Source organism: Bidens hawaiensis, unplaced genomic scaffold (genome assembly GCF_021521415.1).
Source record: "Bidens hawaiensis isolate Kalapana, Puna unplaced genomic scaffold, B.hawaiensis_p1.1 tig00006061_1, whole genome shotgun sequence".
In the NCBI taxonomy this organism is placed as follows: domain Eukaryota; kingdom Viridiplantae; phylum Streptophyta; class Magnoliopsida; order Asterales; family Asteraceae; genus Bidens; species Bidens hawaiensis.
Window position 1 is genome coordinate 1043457 of NW_027491400.1, and position 18608 is coordinate 1062064.

An 18608-nucleotide genomic window follows, 5' to 3' on the forward strand; every position below is an offset into this window, starting at 1 on the left:
TTGATTAGACAGAGCTCAAATGCTAGAACCATCATATTAAACAGGCCAGAGCAACTAAATGTGCTTTCCCTTGAAATGGTAGGATATTGAATATATTCAGGTATTAGTTACTACCATATTTTTCTTTCTAATTATGAAAACTATGTTGTGTAACCAAAAAATTAAAAATGTGTCAATTTATTTATTTTTCTTTCTAATTACAGACCCCACGGAAGGGAGATCCACTCTACGATCGGCAGATTTGCTCGTCTTTGGTTGGGCCGGGGGAAAACACGCTTGTGTTGACCTCATAGGGGTATCTCCCTTAGCTGGTTTGAGGGATAATGGGTTTGTAGCTGGGCAAGCAATGAAAAGGGCTGAAACGAAGAAGGTGGAGAAACATGCTAAAGCCTGCGAAGAGAACCAACATGTTTTTGTCCCTTTGGCTTTTGATACCTTTGGCTCCTTGGCACCGGAAGCTATCCGTTTCCTAACCAGGGTCCAACGGTTGTGCATAGCAATGTGTCGACTCCAAAGGGGCAGGGGTATGTCTTTAGCAGGTTAGGGTTTGCAATTCAGAAAGGGGTGGTGGCACAGCTTGTTGCCCGCCTACCTGCTATGTTGATGTAATATATATGTTTCTATATAATGAAAGAAGTAATTTATTTATCATTCTAGGAATCTCGGATCTTGGAACTCTTTCGTGCCTATGAAGAGGATCCCGGTGTCAAGCTGATAATTATGAAGGTACTTTCATCCCAACAATACACACACACACATAGATATATGTATATGTGAGTTTGCAGTAAATGTAGAAGTATGGCTTATACCAAAATTTGGATGCAGGGTGAAGGAAGGGCCTTTTGTGCTGGTGGTGATGTTGCAGCTTTTGTTAATGGTATAAATACAAGTTATTACTTATTAGATGGTTCTTTAGAGCATCCACAACCTAAACGTTTACAAACCGCTACATCAGCTTCACATCATATTTCAAACTCCATTCAAAAACATCCATTTTTTTCTACAGCACCAAACATTCACAAACTCCATTAAAAAATTACTATTATCGTATAACACTCACACACACATGAGGAGGGCCGTCTACGGCTAGTTTGCAGACCCAAACTTCCCATACGGACGAGTGGAGTGCATTGGAGATGTTCTTATTGTTTATGTAATGAGATATTTACTTTATATTTGAATCAGGTAGCTCGGAACATCGTGCGAATGTTTTAGAAACCTCGTATACGTTAAATTATGTTAGTGCAACTTACACCAAAATCCAGGTAACACAAAGTAGAATAATCTTACATTGACAATAAAATTCATATTTATGTATAATAATCTTTGAGAACATACTTAAAGGTATCACTCCTTAGAGGAATTGTTATGGGAGGCGGTGCAGGCATTTCATTACATGGTAGATTTCGAGTTGTTACAGATAATACGGTATGTATATTATTTCGTAAAATTAGTATTATGACTTATAGTCATTCTTTTTTTAAATTTGAGGGTATGACTTGGTAGGTTTTCGCAATGCCAGAGACTACAATCGGGTCATTCCCAGATGTGGGTGCCTCTTATTTCTTATCAAGACTACCTGGATTCTTTGGTGATTATTTCTTATTGTCATTGTGTCTTATATCATTAAACAATATAACATGAGCTTAAGTTAAGTTGATATAATGGCAGGAGAATATGTGGGTCTTACGGGTGCGAAATTGGATGGTGCTGAAATGCTTGCATGTGGGCTTGCAACACACTTCTTCCCGTTAAATGTTCGTTCCATTTTGTTTTGAGAGAACTGCGGTTTTGTCCCTGTGGTTTGTCCAAATCTGCGGTTTAGTCTAATAGTTTCAAACTTGCGATTTTTGTCCCTGTGATTTCATTTCACTTGCGATTAAACCCGAATTCATTAACCTCGTTAAGTCTGGTCGTTAAAACCATCAGTGTGCCCCTCACGTGAGGGCCATTTTGTCCTTTCCCCCAAATAAACCCTAGTCATAATTTGCAAGCCCCCCTCACGTGAGGGGCTGGGTGTATTTGGGGAAAAAAAAGGACAAAACTGCCCCTCACGTGAAGAGTACGTTGATGGGTTTAAGTGTTTAACGGTCATACTTAACGGGGTTAATGAATTCGGGTTTAATTGCATGTTAAATGAAAGCACATGGATGAAAATCGCAAATTTGAAACTATTGGACTAAAACCACGGATTTGAACAAACCACAAGGATGAAAACCTCAGTTTACTCATTTGTTTTTCATGATTTATTTCTCCCTTCATCTCTTGAGCTTAAATATGTTGTTAATGCTTGACTAACAAGTGACATGTATGCATTTTGTCAATACACAGAAGTTATCCTCTTTAGAAGATGCATTATGCAAAGCAAATACAAGGGATCCAGAAATTATTAATGATATTATACATGAATTCTCGAACAAAAATCCCAAGTTGAAAGAAAAGAGTCAATATTTTCGGTATGTCTTACTCATATTTTCGTATGGTTTTTTTGACTTATCGTTCTTGAGTTGAGAGCTTTTTTCGGTAACATTAGAATTCACAAGGAAAACTTACTGGACCCTACCAATACACTGCTAACTAATACCATTGTGTCACCCCTTGAAGGTTGACTTTAGTTTTGGTTCCGTATGCTATGTTGCAGGTTAAAATCCATCAATAGGTGTTTCTCTCGGAGTACTGTTGAAGAAATTATTTCTGCACTTGTAAGTTCCATGAACTTTGTTTCATGCATTTTTGCATGAAATTACGCTGTTATCCTTTTGTAAAAATCGGTTTTTCTACAAGTATGTTATAAAACCTTTTCAGGAGAAAGAGGCAGATAGAAACATGGATGATTGGATCTTATGGACTATCCGGACCTTAAGGAAAGCATCACCAACAAGTCTCAAAAATTTTCTTCGCTCGGTAAGTATTTACCGCGCCCTTCATTTTAAATATTGACGCATAGCGGAAGATAGAATAATAGACAAAAGTATCTTAAAAGTAACTTATATATTTTTGAATGAATAAGACATTACATCTAAACAGTAAGTCTAAACGTGACATGTCAAATCACCTAAATAAGCGCGTCAATTACTCAAATAAAAAAATATCACGTGTTTTCTATATAGAAAAAGATATAAATCAAAATTGCCAAAAATGGGGAAATCAACACCATTGAGTCCATAAGCGGGGCTTAGATGGTGAACACAAGTGTGACAGTTAGGACAAACCTCCTATGACGTGGAGATTATGGTGTGCAGATTCGAGAAGGGAGACTTGAAGGCGTGGGTAAATGTCTTACCCGTGAATACAAAATGTCTTGTAAGGTATTACAAGCAGTATTCTGCAAGGATTTCTTTGAGGTACCAATTTATTTGTTCCATTAAAAGGTTTCAAAGTATTTGATTTGTAACTATACTCTTTCTAATGCAGGGATATAGGGCGGTGCTGCTAGATAAAGATAAAAAACCAAAGGTAAAAATAGTAACGGAAATATGGGTGCGTCAAGCGGGTTGGGTAATAGGTCAAAATGGGTTGCAAACACTTTCACACTATTCTGTTTCTTTCGAAATTTATAAATTTATAGCATTTTAAATATGATACATAACTATAGAGTAAACTGAGGTTTTCGTCCCTGTGGTTTGTCCGAATCCGCGGTTTTAGTCAAATAGTTTAAATATGCGATTTTTGTTAATTGGTTTCATTTCACTTGCAACTAAACCCGACCCCACAAACCCCATTAAGTCTGGTCGTTAAACCCATCAATGTGTCCCTCACGTTAGGGGCAGTTTTGTCCTTTTTCTCTCCAAATAAACCCCAACCCTAATTCGCAAGCCCCTTCGCGTGAGGGGCTGAGGGGAAAAAAAGGACAAAATTGCCCCTCACGTGAGAGGCATGCTGACGATCAGACTTAACGAGGTTAGTGGGGTTGGGTTTAATTGCAAGTTAAATGAAACCATAAGGACAAAAATAGCAGATTTAAAACTATTGGACTAAAACCGCAGCTTTGGACAAACCACGGGGATGAAAACCGCAGTTTACTCCATAACTATATTACTACGATAATAATCTTAACTTTCTATTTCAATTGCCATTTTCTTTGTTTCGATTTCTTGATTTTAGTGGGAACCTTCAAAACTCGAGTTTGTTAGCGACGATATGGTTGACTATTACTTTGCACCACTAGATGATCAAGATTCGCAAGACCTCAAACTCCCTATTAGGTCAAACTTAACTTCATATGCAATTTCTAAGCTGTGAGATAAACTTGTGTTGTACCTTATGATGATTGATGCCAAAAGAATTATACGGCTTACAACTTATGTGTAAATCGAAAATAAGTTTATGATCACACCGTTGTAATATGCAACCGTTGTAATATGTTCAATCCGATGCATGAACTACCAATTAATATATAGCGTTATTATAGAGTTTAAACCATTATATTTGCAGTTTCCAGTGACCAAATATCCTCTACGACGAAAGTACGTAAAACCAAAGTTACTAAACGCATACAAAGAAAAAACATATATTGTTAGACCATACGCTATGGGCACTATCGAGGCTCCCATGGGGCTTCGAATCCCCTGCACATCACCGCAGAGGGGCGCCTTTGTTGGGGGAGGGGTGCTTTACAACGATGGGCGCTTAAGAAAGTGGTGGTGGGCCATGTGTTTGTCTCCCTCTCATGCACACACACACATACATATGTGTGTGTGTGTATATGTATATATATTGGGGCGCCCAAGAGGCTTTAAACCACTGCGGAACATTATGGAGAAGCGCTTCGATGCCCCCAGTGCTCACATGGCACGATGGAGGGGCTTCGAAGCCCCCCACCATAAAGAACAACGTTACAATGTAATTGAGTTTTACTCATGCATGTCATTTGCATTGTTGGCAAATGCCTACTAATTATGCTAGAAGCTAATAATACACCTACGGGTTGTTTGGTAGCCTCTAATTGATTCTATTAAGATGTTATATCTGAATCGGTCAAATAGAAACACACATGATTCAAAACCTAATAATAAATTAGGCTTTATCAACTCAAAAAGAAACATACATGATTCAAAACCTAATAATAAATTAGGCTTTTGATAATCAACTCACCAGAGTCAAAAGCCTTAAACAATGTACATTCTCGACATATCCCGTTTAAGATATCTCATCATTCGGGAGAAAATCTTCTACACTTTTGCGAGCTCGTAACACATCACGACCTTCAAATTTCCTTGACCTTCAGCTTCATCTTTTTTCATGAATGGAAAACCCATGAAGTACCGATATTCTCCCGTCCCAAGACAACACGGATAGCAGCCCGGCTCCGAGAATGCGAAAATAAAATTTGGCCAAACGCGAAATTTTTTTTGGGTCTTTAATAAAAGAAACATTTTTTTGGTTTAAACCATTTAATTTCAAATGGGCTTACTTTATTATGATTTGAGTTGTGTAAAAGTATTTTGTACACAAATAAACCTAAAAATGTCTCAGATAAGATTAGAACCCACAAGTACAACCTTTTGATTAGATTTCATACCCATTACCACTAGACCAAGCTACTAGTCATGTAATTGTATTGAAACATTAAATATACATATATTTTTTATAAAAGTAAATATAATTTTTTTTTTAAATTCGGCCTAGCGGGGTGTTGGGCTTGTGGCCGTCGACTACCCCGCCATACCCCATAGCCGGCTCTGACGGACAGTAAGCAAGCCCACTAAACCATGATAGTGGTAGATTTGGTTGTGGGAAAGGCTCAAAATGGTGCAGATGAAGAAAAAGGTAATTTAGAAAAACTTTTTATTATTTTTAAAAAAGTAATTTAGAAAATAAGTAATAATAAAAAGAAAAAGGTAGTGTGTGGTCAAATCAGCAAGAACGTACACTATTCACATTCGCCATTTGAAATGGCGGACGTGTCCATCAAAATACACTTTTACATATAGGGATAGCCTACGTTGGAAATTGTGACATACCATTAGTTAAACTGGCGGTCACCAAAATTGGCATCCGTCATTTCAAATGGCTAAACACGTATAAAATATTCGTGATTAGTCATTTGAAATAGCGGAACACCTGGTAGCCGTCCACCTCACCAGACAAGATCTGACAGGGCCTACGTGTTTGTTGAGATCCGCCATTTCAAATGACGGATCTCCTATTTTCTTAATACATATTTTCTCTCTCCTAAAAACATCCTTTAACTTCTTCCTATTTTAAAAAAAAATTCGTACAGGCAGAAGAATATAACCAACAAGAAGCAAAGCTCACTGGTTCCACCTCACGTTATTCTGGTGGCACATGCGCCTCAGCTCCGAGCCATGACAACCAAAAGATGGCAATACATCACAAGTATTTGTAGGTTAAGTCATTTCGGTTCTAATGATAGTTTTGATGTTGTGGTTAGGAATTGTATCAAGGGTGTATAACCAATCAAAACTCTAAATGGGATTGCATATAATATATACAGTATATGTTTGGTTTCATAAATAGTTCATTTTGCTTAACATATTTAACTTATTTCGAGTTTCATGTCTGAAGTTTACGTGTGTATTACACGGGTAACTGATAAATAAGACGGTTTTTAAGAGTTAAGCAAAATACAAAAATAATAAACTTATCATACATTGTTAAGAGACTGATGTTCGACAGTATTGGTTATTTTTCGTCCTTCAAATTAGCATTTAATACCTATTAATTAACAAATGAATGGTAATTAATGATTTTAAGGATTTAGTTGGTCTTAAATTATAGGTTTTTATTAGGAAGTATAGATTATTTAAAATTATATTATGGACAATTCTCAGTTTGAAGTCAAAATAAAAATGCAGTGGTACTCATTTGCATTTTAATACAAGACTGTGCGCCACAGACTGACCTACATTCACATAAAACAAACTAATAGTAGTTAGAATGACCGGTAACAAATATTCACATAATGCATGTCATAAAAAGAACAAAAGTAACCCATTCAACCCAATGATAAATAGGTGTTCTACACCTTAACATGCATATTATTATTATTCTCTGTTGATCATCATGGCACTAACAAGTCAGGTATTCTTTCTACATATTTGGTTGTTTATAATAATATAATGAAATTGCACATTGTTTTTTAGCTTGATTATACTTTCTACATCTTTGATGTACACCCACATTGCTTCTTTATTATTTTTGTCACACGGACAACTGTTTTAGTTTGTTTAAATCGCAATTTCTTGTGTCATAAACGTTAGCCTATATTTTACAGAGATTAAGTTATTCTAAAGTCTACATTTATCATTTAAGACCCAACTAAACTATTTAGTAGTGTAACAATAAGCTTCATCTTTCTTCACGAAATGGAAGCCCATAAGATGCCGGTATTCTCCCATTCCAAGACAACGCGGACAGTAAGCTAGCCCACTACCACCACAAGTCTTGCACCCGCACCAAAATGTGTATACTTAATATTCCTTGGTTGCACATTTAAAATGCTCAAGGTTAGGGGATACCTCACCATTTTGGCCACTCGCCATTCGGTAGCATTGCTAAGTCAACACCATTCGTCCGACCTAAAAGACATGTCGTGGTTTTGGTCAAATGATAATGTTTAAACAAGCATCTTAATTCTTAAATACCGATTATTCTTTAAAACCATCCACTCAATATATATATATATATATATATATATATCAGATCATAATAAGTAAATAAAAAACACCAACAAAAGACAAACATTGTTGAGATAATAATGTGGCCTAAGTTATATAAATATTTTCTAAATTTTTTATACTTTTTGAGTTAGTTTTTATTAAATATTAGTTTTTAGTAGTTCATGTTAAGATTTTAAATGTTACAAGAGAACGAGTTAAAGTATGATGAAAATGTAAGTAGCGAGCCTCTTGAAGAGGTCGTTATCCCATCTGGGCAAAATGCAAGTAATGAGCCTTTTGAAGAAAGTGAAGTTGTCCCTCATTGGAGAGCTTGACAAGTGATGATGATTTAAGTACACTCTGAATAACCCATCATTTTGTAACACTCTGAATTCAGTACCTTGACAAGTGATGATGATTTAATTTTCTTAGGAATGAATAAATTAAAATTAATAATATAAATTATATGAATTATTTATAACTCTTCATATTCCAGGTATTGGTTAGACAGAGCTCAAATGCTAGAACCATCATATTAAACAGGCCAGAGAAACTAAATGTGCTTTCCCTTGAAATGGTAAGATATGGAATACATTTCAGGTATTAATTAGTTACCACCATAGTTCTCTATCAATTATGAAAACTATGTTGTGTAAGCAAAAAGTAAATGTGTTAATTTATTTATCGTTCTAGGAATCTCAGCTCTTGGAACTCTTTCGTGCCTATGAAGAGGATCCCGGTGTCAAGCTGATAATTATGAAGGTACTTCCTCATCCCAACAATACACACACACACACACATATATATATATATATACATATTTATGTGTGTGTGTGTGTGTGTGTGTGTGTGTGTTATGGCTTATACCAAAATTTGGATGCAGGGTGAAGGAAGGGCCTTTTGTGCTGGTGGTGATATTGCAGCTTATGTTAATGGTATAAATACAAGTTATTACTTATTAGATGATGCTTTAGAGCATCCACAACCTACACGTTTACAAACCGCTACATCAGCTCCACATCAGATTTCAAACTCCATTCAAGCTCCACATCAGATTTCAAACTCCATTTAAAAACATCCATTTTTTTCTACAACACCAAAACATTCACAAACTCCATTAAAATATACTATTATTGCATAATGCACACACACGCACACGTGTGTTTGTGAGGGGGGCCTCTACGGGGTATGACTTGGTAGGTTTTTGCAATGCCAGAGATTACACTAGGGTCATTCCCAGATGTAGGTGCCTCTTATTTTTTATCAAGACTACCTGGATTCTTTGGTAATTATATCTTACTCTCAATGTGTCTTATAACATTTAATTAAACAAAATAGCATGATCTAAAATAAGTTGATATAATGGCAGGAGAATATGTGGGTCTTACGGGTGCGAAATTGGATGGTGCTGAAATGCTTGCATGTGGTCTTGCAACACACTTCGTCCCGTTAGAGGTTCGTTCCGTTTTGATTTTCTTGATCATTAAATATGGTATTAATTATTGACTTACATGTATATATGAAGAAACACTAAGTGACCCAGGGCAGATTACGGATAATCTGGGGGTTAAGTAATGTTTCCCACGAGGATGAGGTCCAGCAAAGAAAGTTGTTCTTCAGGTGACCTGCAAAATAGACACCGTAAGCTCGTCACTGAGAAGGGGGGATTCCTCCTTGTGACCACCCTCCGGCGTGAGAATCAGACTAGATTGCTCTGAATATAAGTGTATATTAAGAGATTGCTAGAGAAGATAAGATAATGAGATATCAGATGATGTCCTTACCATTCCAAGGTGTTAGAGTATTTATAGCCGAAGGTAGGTTTCCAAGAAGGTACAGCCGGCTGAATAGTATTCCTGTTCTACCAACAGTGGGCTACGCACAAGCCATGCTGGTTGGTGGATAGGCTGCGGCCGACAGTGACAAGGTCGGCTGTATACTGTTCCTTTACTGCCGGCTATGCACTGTTCCACCAACTATAGGCTGCGCACGTCCCATAGTAAGGGTTGGTGAGTAGGCAGCGGCTAATAGTGACAAACAGTACTAGAGGGTGCTCCTCCTCGTACTGTTGTCGGTGAGCTGTCACCCCGTGATTGGTTCATGGGCTGTTCTGGTCAGATCGTCTGTTTTGCCCATACCTTGGTAGGTATAGTACAAAAGATTTTCCAGAAGCATACGGACTGGCTCATTTGGGCGGGAGTATTCCCGCCTTGCTCATTCCTTCAGGTGACTACTGAAGTAGCAAGAGTTAGTGCCTTGTGCGTGTAGCCTTGCTATCAGTGCGGGTAGCCTTCCCTGATGGCTTGTATCCGCAACTGCGGGAACAAGCGGGGTACTTCACCATTGGGAGGCTTTCCCTGCGGGTACAGCTGGCGTACTGCGCGTAAGGTCTTCTCTGAGCATGGTGGGTCCTGCGGAAGCAGTTGGTCGTTGCGCAGACGTCCCTCTTCAAGGTGAGTCTTGCGGGTCCAACTGGGCTCTGCTGGGACCTACCTCTTCAAGTCCCCCAAGTCCAATGTTCTTCTCATGAATTATTAATAAGTGAGGTGAACTTTTGGACTAGCAATAGGTTTTGAAAAGGGTTTTTAGTTTTAAGGTTTTCCGTGGGGATTCTTCCCGCGGTTTTCCTAATGTCACGCAGAAATTCCCGACTTTTCTGCTTGATCTTTGGGTATGAAGTGGGTAGGTCTGTAACCTCCTCGCAAGTCAGGAGCGTTGAGTCCCACTTGTGTGGATTCTCCATGGGGTTTTGGTAGTTTTCAACATAGTGATCAATTATGTTAAAACCACCAATTCCATCTTGGAGTTTCAAACAATATAGTTCTCGACGTTCCCGCCATGCGGGGATGTTACTCCCGTTTCCGCAAGCATGGCCCAGAAGATCCTTCTTGGTTTGAATTCCCTGCGGAGCGCTAAGTATGTGAAGGGTTTTGCCTTGACACTGTACCCGCACTCGTCTTACGGTTACTTTACTTCCAAGGTATTCCTGGCGTCAATTCCCTGCGGGTGCTAAGTATGTGAAGGGTTTTGCCTTAACACTTTACTCGCACCTGTCTTATAGTTACTTGGTTGCCAAGGTAAGGGGTATTTTCCCGCTTTCGAATCTTTTTGAAATTTTGAAATTCGAAGAGTTGGTGAAAGGATAAGAACAGTCCAAACTATTGAAACGTCGTCCGACGGTTTCTTCTGACAGTGTCAGGACGTGCAGGAAGTTATGGCGACGTGACAGTATATAGTCATTCCAGGCGCTTTTTCAGGCGCGTGGGCGCGAATTTTCGGGCGCGTAACCGCGAAATTACTGGCACGCGTCCTTTCAACAGCTGTTGCCAGCTTGCTTTTTGCCACGTGTCATAGTTTCATTGCACCTGCGATTTCTCTCTCTTCCGCATTAAATTCATCGCATTAATTGCGATTAGTATATAAAGGGGGAGAGGGTCTTTTGTAATCCACACTTTCACTTTTCTCTTCATCTCCAAAATGATTTCCGGCGAATACTCACCTTTTCAGTCGAGCATTCTCTTGAAATCGTTCTCTTTTTCATACCTGCAAGATGTCTTCTGTTCACGATCTTGAGGCTACAGCCCAGGAGGCTGGGGTGTACGCCGAGCACCCGTCATCCACGTCCGACAAGGATGACAAGAGTACTGCTGGCGAGTGCCAGTGTGCTCTGCCTGTCGATCTATATCAGTACATCGTTAGGAAGTTCATGCTCGAGTCTCTCGAGCCTGAGTTTCCTGAACCTCATCAGACGGTGTATGATGCCCCCAGAGGCAAGATCGGGGTATATGCCACATTCTTTGTCTATGGGAATCTTAGGTTCCCTTTGACAAAGTTTGTGTACCGTGTCCTAGAGATGCACGGTGTACACCTGACCGAGGTGCACCCGATGGCGATCGCGAAGATTCGCCACTTCGAGTGGGTGTGCCGGATTCTGGGCGTTGAGCCCTTCGTCGACCGCCTGATGACCTTCTACTCTTGGAGGTGCATCCAGGGGTGGTATACTCTGATAACCCGGATCAAGGGTTTGAAGATTTGCGCAACCGAGCGCAGTCTTCGTTCATGGAAGCGGGAGTTCTTTTTTATCTCCGCTCGCGCCATCCCCCTTGCCATGAAGTTCAAGAATGGGCAAGCCCTCCCCAGCCTTCACGCCTCCAACTACCAGGAGGCGGAATGGTTCGCAAAGATATCCCGAGTCCAATCTCCGGTCTACCGCTTTGCGGAGTCCGGGATGGTGATGCTCGGGATGAGCCGGGTGTGGAAGGATGCGGATGCGCAAAAGATCCCGATCGTCCTTGAATACGGTTTGAACTCTGTCCCTTACGCTACGCTCTGTCTTCTTTGTTTATATAGGTTTGTCTTCTAACTGTTTTTCTTTTATTTCAGAGGGGAACGACTTGCAGTCGCTCCTGTATCCGCGGGAGGCTGATAGTCCCGCTCGGATGGGTAATCGTGCTCTAGATGAGAACGAGTTGCCCATCCTTGCACAGACGGCGGATCGGTTCGTGGAGGTCTACCCGCCAGGCCACGAGATCCTGAGCGCCAGGCGGCCAGGTAAGGCGTTATTCAACCCTCGACCCCTCAATGCTGAAACCTCTGCTGGAATTCCTCTAATCTTGTGTTCTGATGAGGAATCCGCAGATGGTCCTCCGTTGGCGCGGAAGAAGAAGGCTGCCGGCGGGAAGGGGAAGGCGAAGGTGGCCTCCACTGCCGATCCGGTGCCTCGGTCTGATTCAGAGACCGAGAGCGAGGAGGTGGCGGGGAACCCCGGTGGTGATAAGACCACTGCTCCGGAGGCTGCGGCGACTGTCACCTCCGGAGAGCCCAGGATGACAACGGTGAGCGGCGTGAAGAGGCCGGCTCCATCGGGTTCATCCCCGCCTGTCCGCACTTTTAGGCTCAAGAAAACCCGTAAGTACAAACTTTATTTTTAACTTCATAGCTTTCCATCATTAATACTTATCTTCTTTGTGCAGGCGTGGATGCTACCGCATTCCAGGGTGGAGCGGGGAGGAGTACCTCCGGACCCATGACGGTAGGCTTGGTCAGCCTACTTGAGGCGACGACCCAGGCGGCTGCGCCTGCTTCCGTTGGTCCAGTTGCTCACCCAGTTGAGCCAACTGTTCCAACCGCGATGACATCACCACCGGCTGTCAGTGCCATATTTACCGCATCTTTCACTGAGCCGGCGGTTACTTTTTCTGCGGACTCCGCAGCGGCGACCACGGTTGTGAGTTCACCTACGGTGAGTTCACCTCCGCTGGTTTCTACCACCGCGGCGGCCTTCACCATGCCTCCTCCGTCATCGGCAACGACGGCCGACCCTTCAGGTATGCATGGGGCTTCTCGCCAACCTCTGCCTCTTTCCCATCTACCTGACCTCTTGGACGGATTTCCCTTGGGTTCAGGTGATGGGTTTGGCGGCTATCGGCCTGTTGTTGACCCTACAGGTGCGTAGGGTTCTTTTGGCCTCTTTTTTTTTATATCATCTTTTCCTAACTGCTTTTTGTTTTTTGCAGTGTCGGATTCCAATGAAGTGTATGTTCCACGATGGAACATCCGCCGAGGAACAACCCTTCGCACACCTGTGGAGTGCGTGGAGTGGGCTCGTCACGCAGCTCCCAGTGGTGCGTTGGGGGAAGCCATGGCTAGCTACCAGGAGGGTAGGCTAACCAATGAGCTTCGGGTTCTCCTGGCCCGGATGCAGCCGCGCGTCCAGCTGCTTTGTCGTGAAAACGACAAGTTAAAAGCAGCTCGTATCCAAGAAGTAGCTCAGGCGCGGGCTGTCCGGGAGGAGAATAGGAGGCTCTCCGCGGCTGCTGCGGAGAAGGAGAAGGCGTTCAAGGCCCTTGAAGTTGAAGTTCAGGCCCGTCTCGAGGCCCGTTCCAAGGCTGCCCAAGCTGTTAACGAACAGCTTCGGCTGGCTAAGGAAACTGCTCGGAACGCAACTGAAAGGGCCACCAAGGATGAAGCTGTTCCTGAGCCTCTACGCCTCGAGAATGAGGAACTTAAAGCTAAACTAGAGGCGCTCCAACAGGCTCATGATGCCTTGGCGATGGAAGACGCGAAGAAGCTCCAAGAGATCCTGGACCAGAGGGGGGTGCTTGACCAGACTGAGCGGAAGCTAAAGGGCGTTGAAGAGGCTGCGGCTAAAGAAGTGTTGCTTGCCAACCTCAACAAAAGTGAAGCCGAACGCGCCCGTAACCAAGCTCAAGCCGCCCTCCAAGAAGCTCTGGTTGCCAAGGAATGGCTTCTTCGAGAAGCGTTGTCTCAGGTAAGTTTAACTTCATAATGTCTTTACGCTTCTTTGTAAATAGAAAAGGTTTTGATACTTGTATTTTTTCTTTTTGTAGGTTGTGCATCGGGTTTTCACGGATACGTCTTATGACGATGCTATGAGCGCAGCCCTCAACGCTTCTCATGAGGATGGGGAAAAGGCCGGCTTCCTGCTTGGTCTAGGGTTTGTTGAGAAAGGCATCCCGCCTTCCAACTTCCCTTTGTATGATGTGGATACTGAAGCTGTTTATGACCAAGCAGTGAATCAGTATGCCGCCTTCCCGCATCTGGTGGTGGAGAAGGTAAACGAAGTCGCTGCTGCTGATGATAGGCTAGCTATCCTTAAAGCTTTCCTTGAACCGCCACGCTCTACTGATGGTGCGGGTCCAAGTGGAAGTGGTCCTGAAGCTTGATCCTGAAGATCCCTTTCCACCATTAGCGTAGTTTTTTGTTTTTGTATAGCTTCTTTTGTATGCGGGTATGCACCCAGCAATCTTTGTAATATTTGAATTTTGATGGAATAAAGATTGTGTTAATTCCTTTCCTTGTTTATTTTACGCATGTTTTGATTTAACTTAGCAATTTCTTTAGTACTTAGATAAGTTAACTTTTTAACGTGGCAAATTATAAGTCTGTTTCGCTTCCTCTTTCATGATTGTGCGGGTATGACCGTCACTTACACTTAGTAGGATGGCTTAACTTTACTTATATCTGACCTGCGTGGAAGTTTTCCTCATCTTTTCCTTTGAAATTTTCTAAGTGTTTAGAATAAGTTAACCTTTGAACATGGTAAAGAATAGGTTGAAGTTTTGCCTCCTTGTTCGTGATTGTGCGGGTAAGACCGTCACTTGCACTTAGTAGGATGGCTAAACTTTGCCTACATCTGACCTGCGTGGAGGTTTTCCTTAAACTTTTGAAATTTTTACCGTTGTGTTTATGCGGGTTTTGCCGCCTTCCACACGTAACGACTTACTTCTCCCCATATTTATGCGGTGAATACCGGCACATCAGTGTGGGAAGTTCATAAGTATACAGGTAAGGCTATCAACACATTGTGAAAGGAGAATCATTTCCATTAGAATTGGCTCTAGGCCTTTTCTTTACAAGTTTGGAATTGATCTACATATAACATTTGCGTAATTGAGCTCCATTCCATGTTCTTGGGATGGGAGTGCCATCGAGCCTTTCGAGCCGGTATGCGCCCTTTCCCAGAACTTCTTTGATAATGTATGGCCCTTCCCAGACCGGGGCCAGTTTTCCTGGGCGTTGTTGGTTCGAAGCCTCGTTGTTACGCAGTATGTAGTCTCCTACATTGAAGTTGCAGAGTTTTACCCGCGTGTTGTAGTACTTTTGCATTTGTCGCTTGTAGTTCTCTTCACGCACTGCGGCTAAGTCTCTGCGTTCCTCGGTTAGCATAAGGTCTAACCGTCTTTCCGCATCATTGTCTTCTGGCTGAATCAAGACCCTTGGTGAGGGTAAACCAATTTCGACCGGGACCATGGCTTCAGTGCCATAAGTGAGACTGAACGGGGTTTCTCCTGTACTGGCCTTTTTCAGCGTTCTGTTTGCCCAAAGGACGTGCGGAAGCTCGTCCACCCAGCCGGATCTGTGTTCCAAGAGTCTTTTCTTTATGCCTTCGACGATGCTCTTATTTGCTCTTTCTACTTCACCATTACCCTGCGGGTGCGCCACTGAGGTAAAAGTGTGGGTGATTTGAAGTTTTTCCAGCCACTTTTGTAGCTTCTTGTCAGCAAAGTTGGTGCCGTTATCGCTCACCAAATTCTGTGGAAGTCCAAAACGACAAATAATAAATTCCCAAATAAATTTTTTGATATGTTTCGCGGTTGTTTGGGTTAAGGGTTTTGCTTCTATCCACTTGGTGAAGTAGTCGATGGCTACCACTAGGAACTGAACATTTCCTGCTGCTGTAGGAAATGGGCCTGTCACATCGATGGCCCACTTCTGAAATGGCCATGAAGAGGTGACTGGAACAAGTTCATTCTTCGGGCGGTGCGTGTTGGGTGCGTAGAGCTGACAAGACCTGCATTTTCTGATGTATGCCAGCGCATCCGTATGCATCCCCGGCCAAAAGTATCCCGCGTTGTTTAGCTTAGCTACAACAGCGCGTGGACCTGCGTGTACTCCACAGATGCCTTCGTGTACTTCCCTTAGGAGGTAGTCAGCATCTTGGTTGTCCACGCATCTTAAGAGTGGGCCAAGAAAGTTACGTCTGTAAAGGATGTCATCGATGAGTTGATAATTCAGTGCTTTACAGCGTAGTTTTCTTGCCTGTGTTTTTGACTCTGGTAGTGTACCTGCCGCAAGGTATTTTATTATTGGTGTCATCCACGTTTCTGTGCCGGTTTGGATGACACAAATTTCCTTGTGCGGGACCGAAGGTGCCTCGAGGAGTTCAATGCGGATGTCCTTTCCCAAGTGGGTGAAGGCTAATGATGCAAGCTTGCTTAACGCATCCGCAGATTTGTTTTCACTACGCTTGACGTGTATGACTTTGCAATCGTTAAAATCGCGCATAAGGGTTTTTGCTTGTGCGAGGTACAGGGCCATTGTATCGTTCACGGCCGTGTACGTCCCGTTGATTTGATTGGCTACTAACATGGAATCCACGTGGGCTTCCAAGTGTTTCACTCCCATCTTACCCGCAATTCTCAGCCCGGCCAAGAATGCTTCATACTCGGCTTCGTTATTCGTACTTGGAAAATCCAGTCGAATAGCGTAAGTGTATTCTTGGCCTGCTGGGTTGGTTAGTTTCAGCCCTGCGCCTGAACCCTCGTTACTGGCTGCTCCATCAGTGTAGAGTCGCCAGACATCATTGATGTCATGTGCTGGAGAGGGTTGAGCCTCTTCCTGGCACTCTTTTTCCCGCGATGCAGGCACTTCCGCAATAAAGTCGGCCAAAACCTAGCCTTTTATGGCTGGTCTTGGCTTATACTTTATCGCGTATTCCCCCAACTCAATTGCCCATTTGGCTAGGCGTCCCGATAACTCGGGTTTGCGTAGAACGTTTGCAAGTTTGAAGTTGGAGAGAATGGTGATTGGGTGACCCTGGAAATATCGTCTTAACCTGCGTGAAGCGTGTATAAGTGCTAAGACTAATTTTTCGAGGGTAGAGTACCGGGTTTCTACGTCTGTTAGGATACGGCTGACATAATAGATTGGCATCTGGATGCCTTTTCGCTCTACTAGCAGGACTGCCCCGGTTGCTCTATCTGTTGCGGAAAGGTATAGGATTAACTCCTCTCCCGCTTTTGGTGCTGTGAGCGTTGGGAGTTCGATCAAGCGTGACCGAATCTCCTGAAAAGCTGCTTCCGCTTCTGGTGTCCAGCGGAAGTGCGTTTTCTTTAAACAGTTTCTCAACGTTGACACGAAAGGAAACGACTTATCCGCGTGGTTTGCCAAAAAGCGATTAAGTGCCACTAGTCGTCCATTCTGTGTCTGAGCCTGTTTGATGGTAGTAGGTGATTCCATTTTGATAATGGCTTCGACCTTTTCAGGGTTCGCTCTGAAGCCATCTTTAGTGACGATGACCCCCAAGAACTTCCCTTCTTCCATTCCAAAGGCACACTTGCTCGGGTTGAGTTTCATGTTTATCTTCCTAAGCGTGTTGAAAGTTTCTTCGATGTCTTTCAACATCGCTTCTGCGTCAGGGCTTTTGATGACCAAGTCATCCATGTAGACTTCCAAGTTCCTCCCAATTTGGGCATGAAACTGGTTGTCCATCAGGCGTTGGTATGTGGACCCGGCATTCTTAAGTCCAAATGGCATCATTTGGTAACAAAATGTGCCATCGGGTGTCCGAAAAACGGTTTTGTCCTGATCATCAACGGCCATGTGGATTTGATGGTACCCCTTATACGCATCCAGGAAGCATTTAAGGCGAAACGGTGCTAACGAATCCACCTTAAGATCAATTTCGGGTAACGGATAACAATCTTTGGGGCATGCTTTGTTTAAGTCCTTGAAATCTATGCACATGCGCCATTGTTTGTTATTCTTCGGTACCATAACGGGATTTGCAACCCATGTTTGATATTTGCTAACGCGTACGATGCCTGCGTCAAGGAGTTCCTTGACTTGGGTTCTACACGCGTTAGTTTGTTCTGGCCCCATTACTCTGCGCTTTTGTACGACTGGCGTAACAGCCGGATCGCACTTGAGCTTATGCTCTGCCTTACTTCGGGGTACACCAGTCATGTCAGCTGGTGTCCACGCGAAGATGTCAGCTTTTTTCTGTAGTAAGCGTTTGAGTAAGGTGCGTGTGGGATCAACAACTGTTGGGCCAATGGAAACGGCCTGGTCAGGGTATTTGCCGTTGAAGGCCCATCTTTCCGGTTCGGTGATGGTTGGTTTAGCCATCTTTGGTTTGGGTTTAGATGAGACAGATGCGATGCATACCTGGGGAATGCCGGTGATCATCGCTACACCCTCAGCTGTTGGCCATCCCATCATACCGTGGACTGAAGATACCACGGCGTTGAATCTTGCCATCCCGTCTCTTTCGAAGAGAATGTCGTATGTGTGGTGTGGCTTCCTCATCACGACAAAATCCACGTCTTCTGTGCGTGAGTGATTCCCGTCCGTAAGAGTGACGGGGAAAGATAGGATACCCAGGGGGGTGTTTGTGCTGCCGTCGAACCCTTCCATCGAGGCGTAGATCGTTTCCAGGCGTTCTTTGTCTTCGTCATCCAGCTT

At 42.9% G+C, this 18608-nt stretch overlaps 4 protein-coding genes across 4 annotated transcripts in view; 3 read left to right on the top strand and 1 right to left on the bottom strand.

The window, feature by feature from the left end:
* The window catches only part of LOC143631343 (3-hydroxyisobutyryl-CoA hydrolase 1-like), a 30424-nt gene extending 26166 nt beyond the window's left edge, over positions 1 to 4258 (top strand). Inside the window, exons 11-14 of the mRNA XM_077100135.1 lie at positions 2806 to 2904; positions 3243 to 3344; positions 3415 to 3456; positions 4105 to 4258. Of these exons, the coding sequence (XP_076956250.1) occupies positions 2806 to 2904; positions 3243 to 3344; positions 3415 to 3456; positions 4105 to 4242 (381 nt within the window). The 3' untranslated portion in view covers positions 4243 to 4258. The remainder of the gene's footprint in view (positions 1 to 2805; positions 2905 to 3242; positions 3345 to 3414; positions 3457 to 4104) is intronic.
* Positions 1 to 18608, top strand: part of LOC143631347 (3-hydroxyisobutyryl-CoA hydrolase 1-like) — a 24558-nt gene continuing 5950 nt past the window's right edge. The window contains exons 1-7 of the mRNA XM_077100139.1: positions 1 to 78; positions 658 to 726; positions 826 to 877; positions 1186 to 1265; positions 1345 to 1428; positions 1507 to 1591; positions 8992 to 9077. Coding sequence (XP_076956254.1) covers positions 76 to 78; positions 658 to 726; positions 826 to 877; positions 1186 to 1265; positions 1345 to 1428; positions 1507 to 1591; positions 8992 to 9077 — 459 coding nt within the window. The 5' untranslated portion in view covers positions 1 to 75. The remainder of the gene's footprint in view (positions 79 to 657; positions 727 to 825; positions 878 to 1185; positions 1266 to 1344; positions 1429 to 1506; positions 1592 to 8991; positions 9078 to 18608) is intronic.
* LOC143631345 (uncharacterized) overlaps positions 4903 to 18608 on the bottom strand; it is a 24602-nt gene continuing 10896 nt past the window's right edge. Inside the window, exon 5 of the transcript XR_013153336.1 lies at positions 4903 to 5005. The gene's annotated coding sequence lies outside the window, so the exon portion shown is untranslated. The remainder of the gene's footprint in view (positions 5006 to 18608) is intronic.
* Positions 6995 to 8801, top strand: LOC143631346 (3-hydroxyisobutyryl-CoA hydrolase 1-like). The gene is made up of 4 exons (XM_077100138.1): positions 6995 to 7044; positions 8119 to 8199; positions 8316 to 8384; positions 8506 to 8801. Exons 1-4 carry the CDS (start codon positions 7027 to 7029, stop codon positions 8692 to 8694), a joined length of 357 nt encoding a protein of 118 aa, XP_076956253.1. The 5' UTR covers positions 6995 to 7026; the 3' UTR covers positions 8695 to 8801.

Coding starts and splice junctions, on each gene's coding strand:
- LOC143631346 (XM_077100138.1), top strand. Junction 8,200..8,315: donor ATGTGCTTTCCCTTGAAATG/GTAAGATATGGA, acceptor TTATCGTTCTAG/GAATCTCAGCTCTTGGAACT. Junction 8,385..8,505: donor TCAAGCTGATAATTATGAAG/GTACTTCCTCAT, acceptor ATTTGGATGCAG/GGTGAAGGAAGGGCCTTTTG.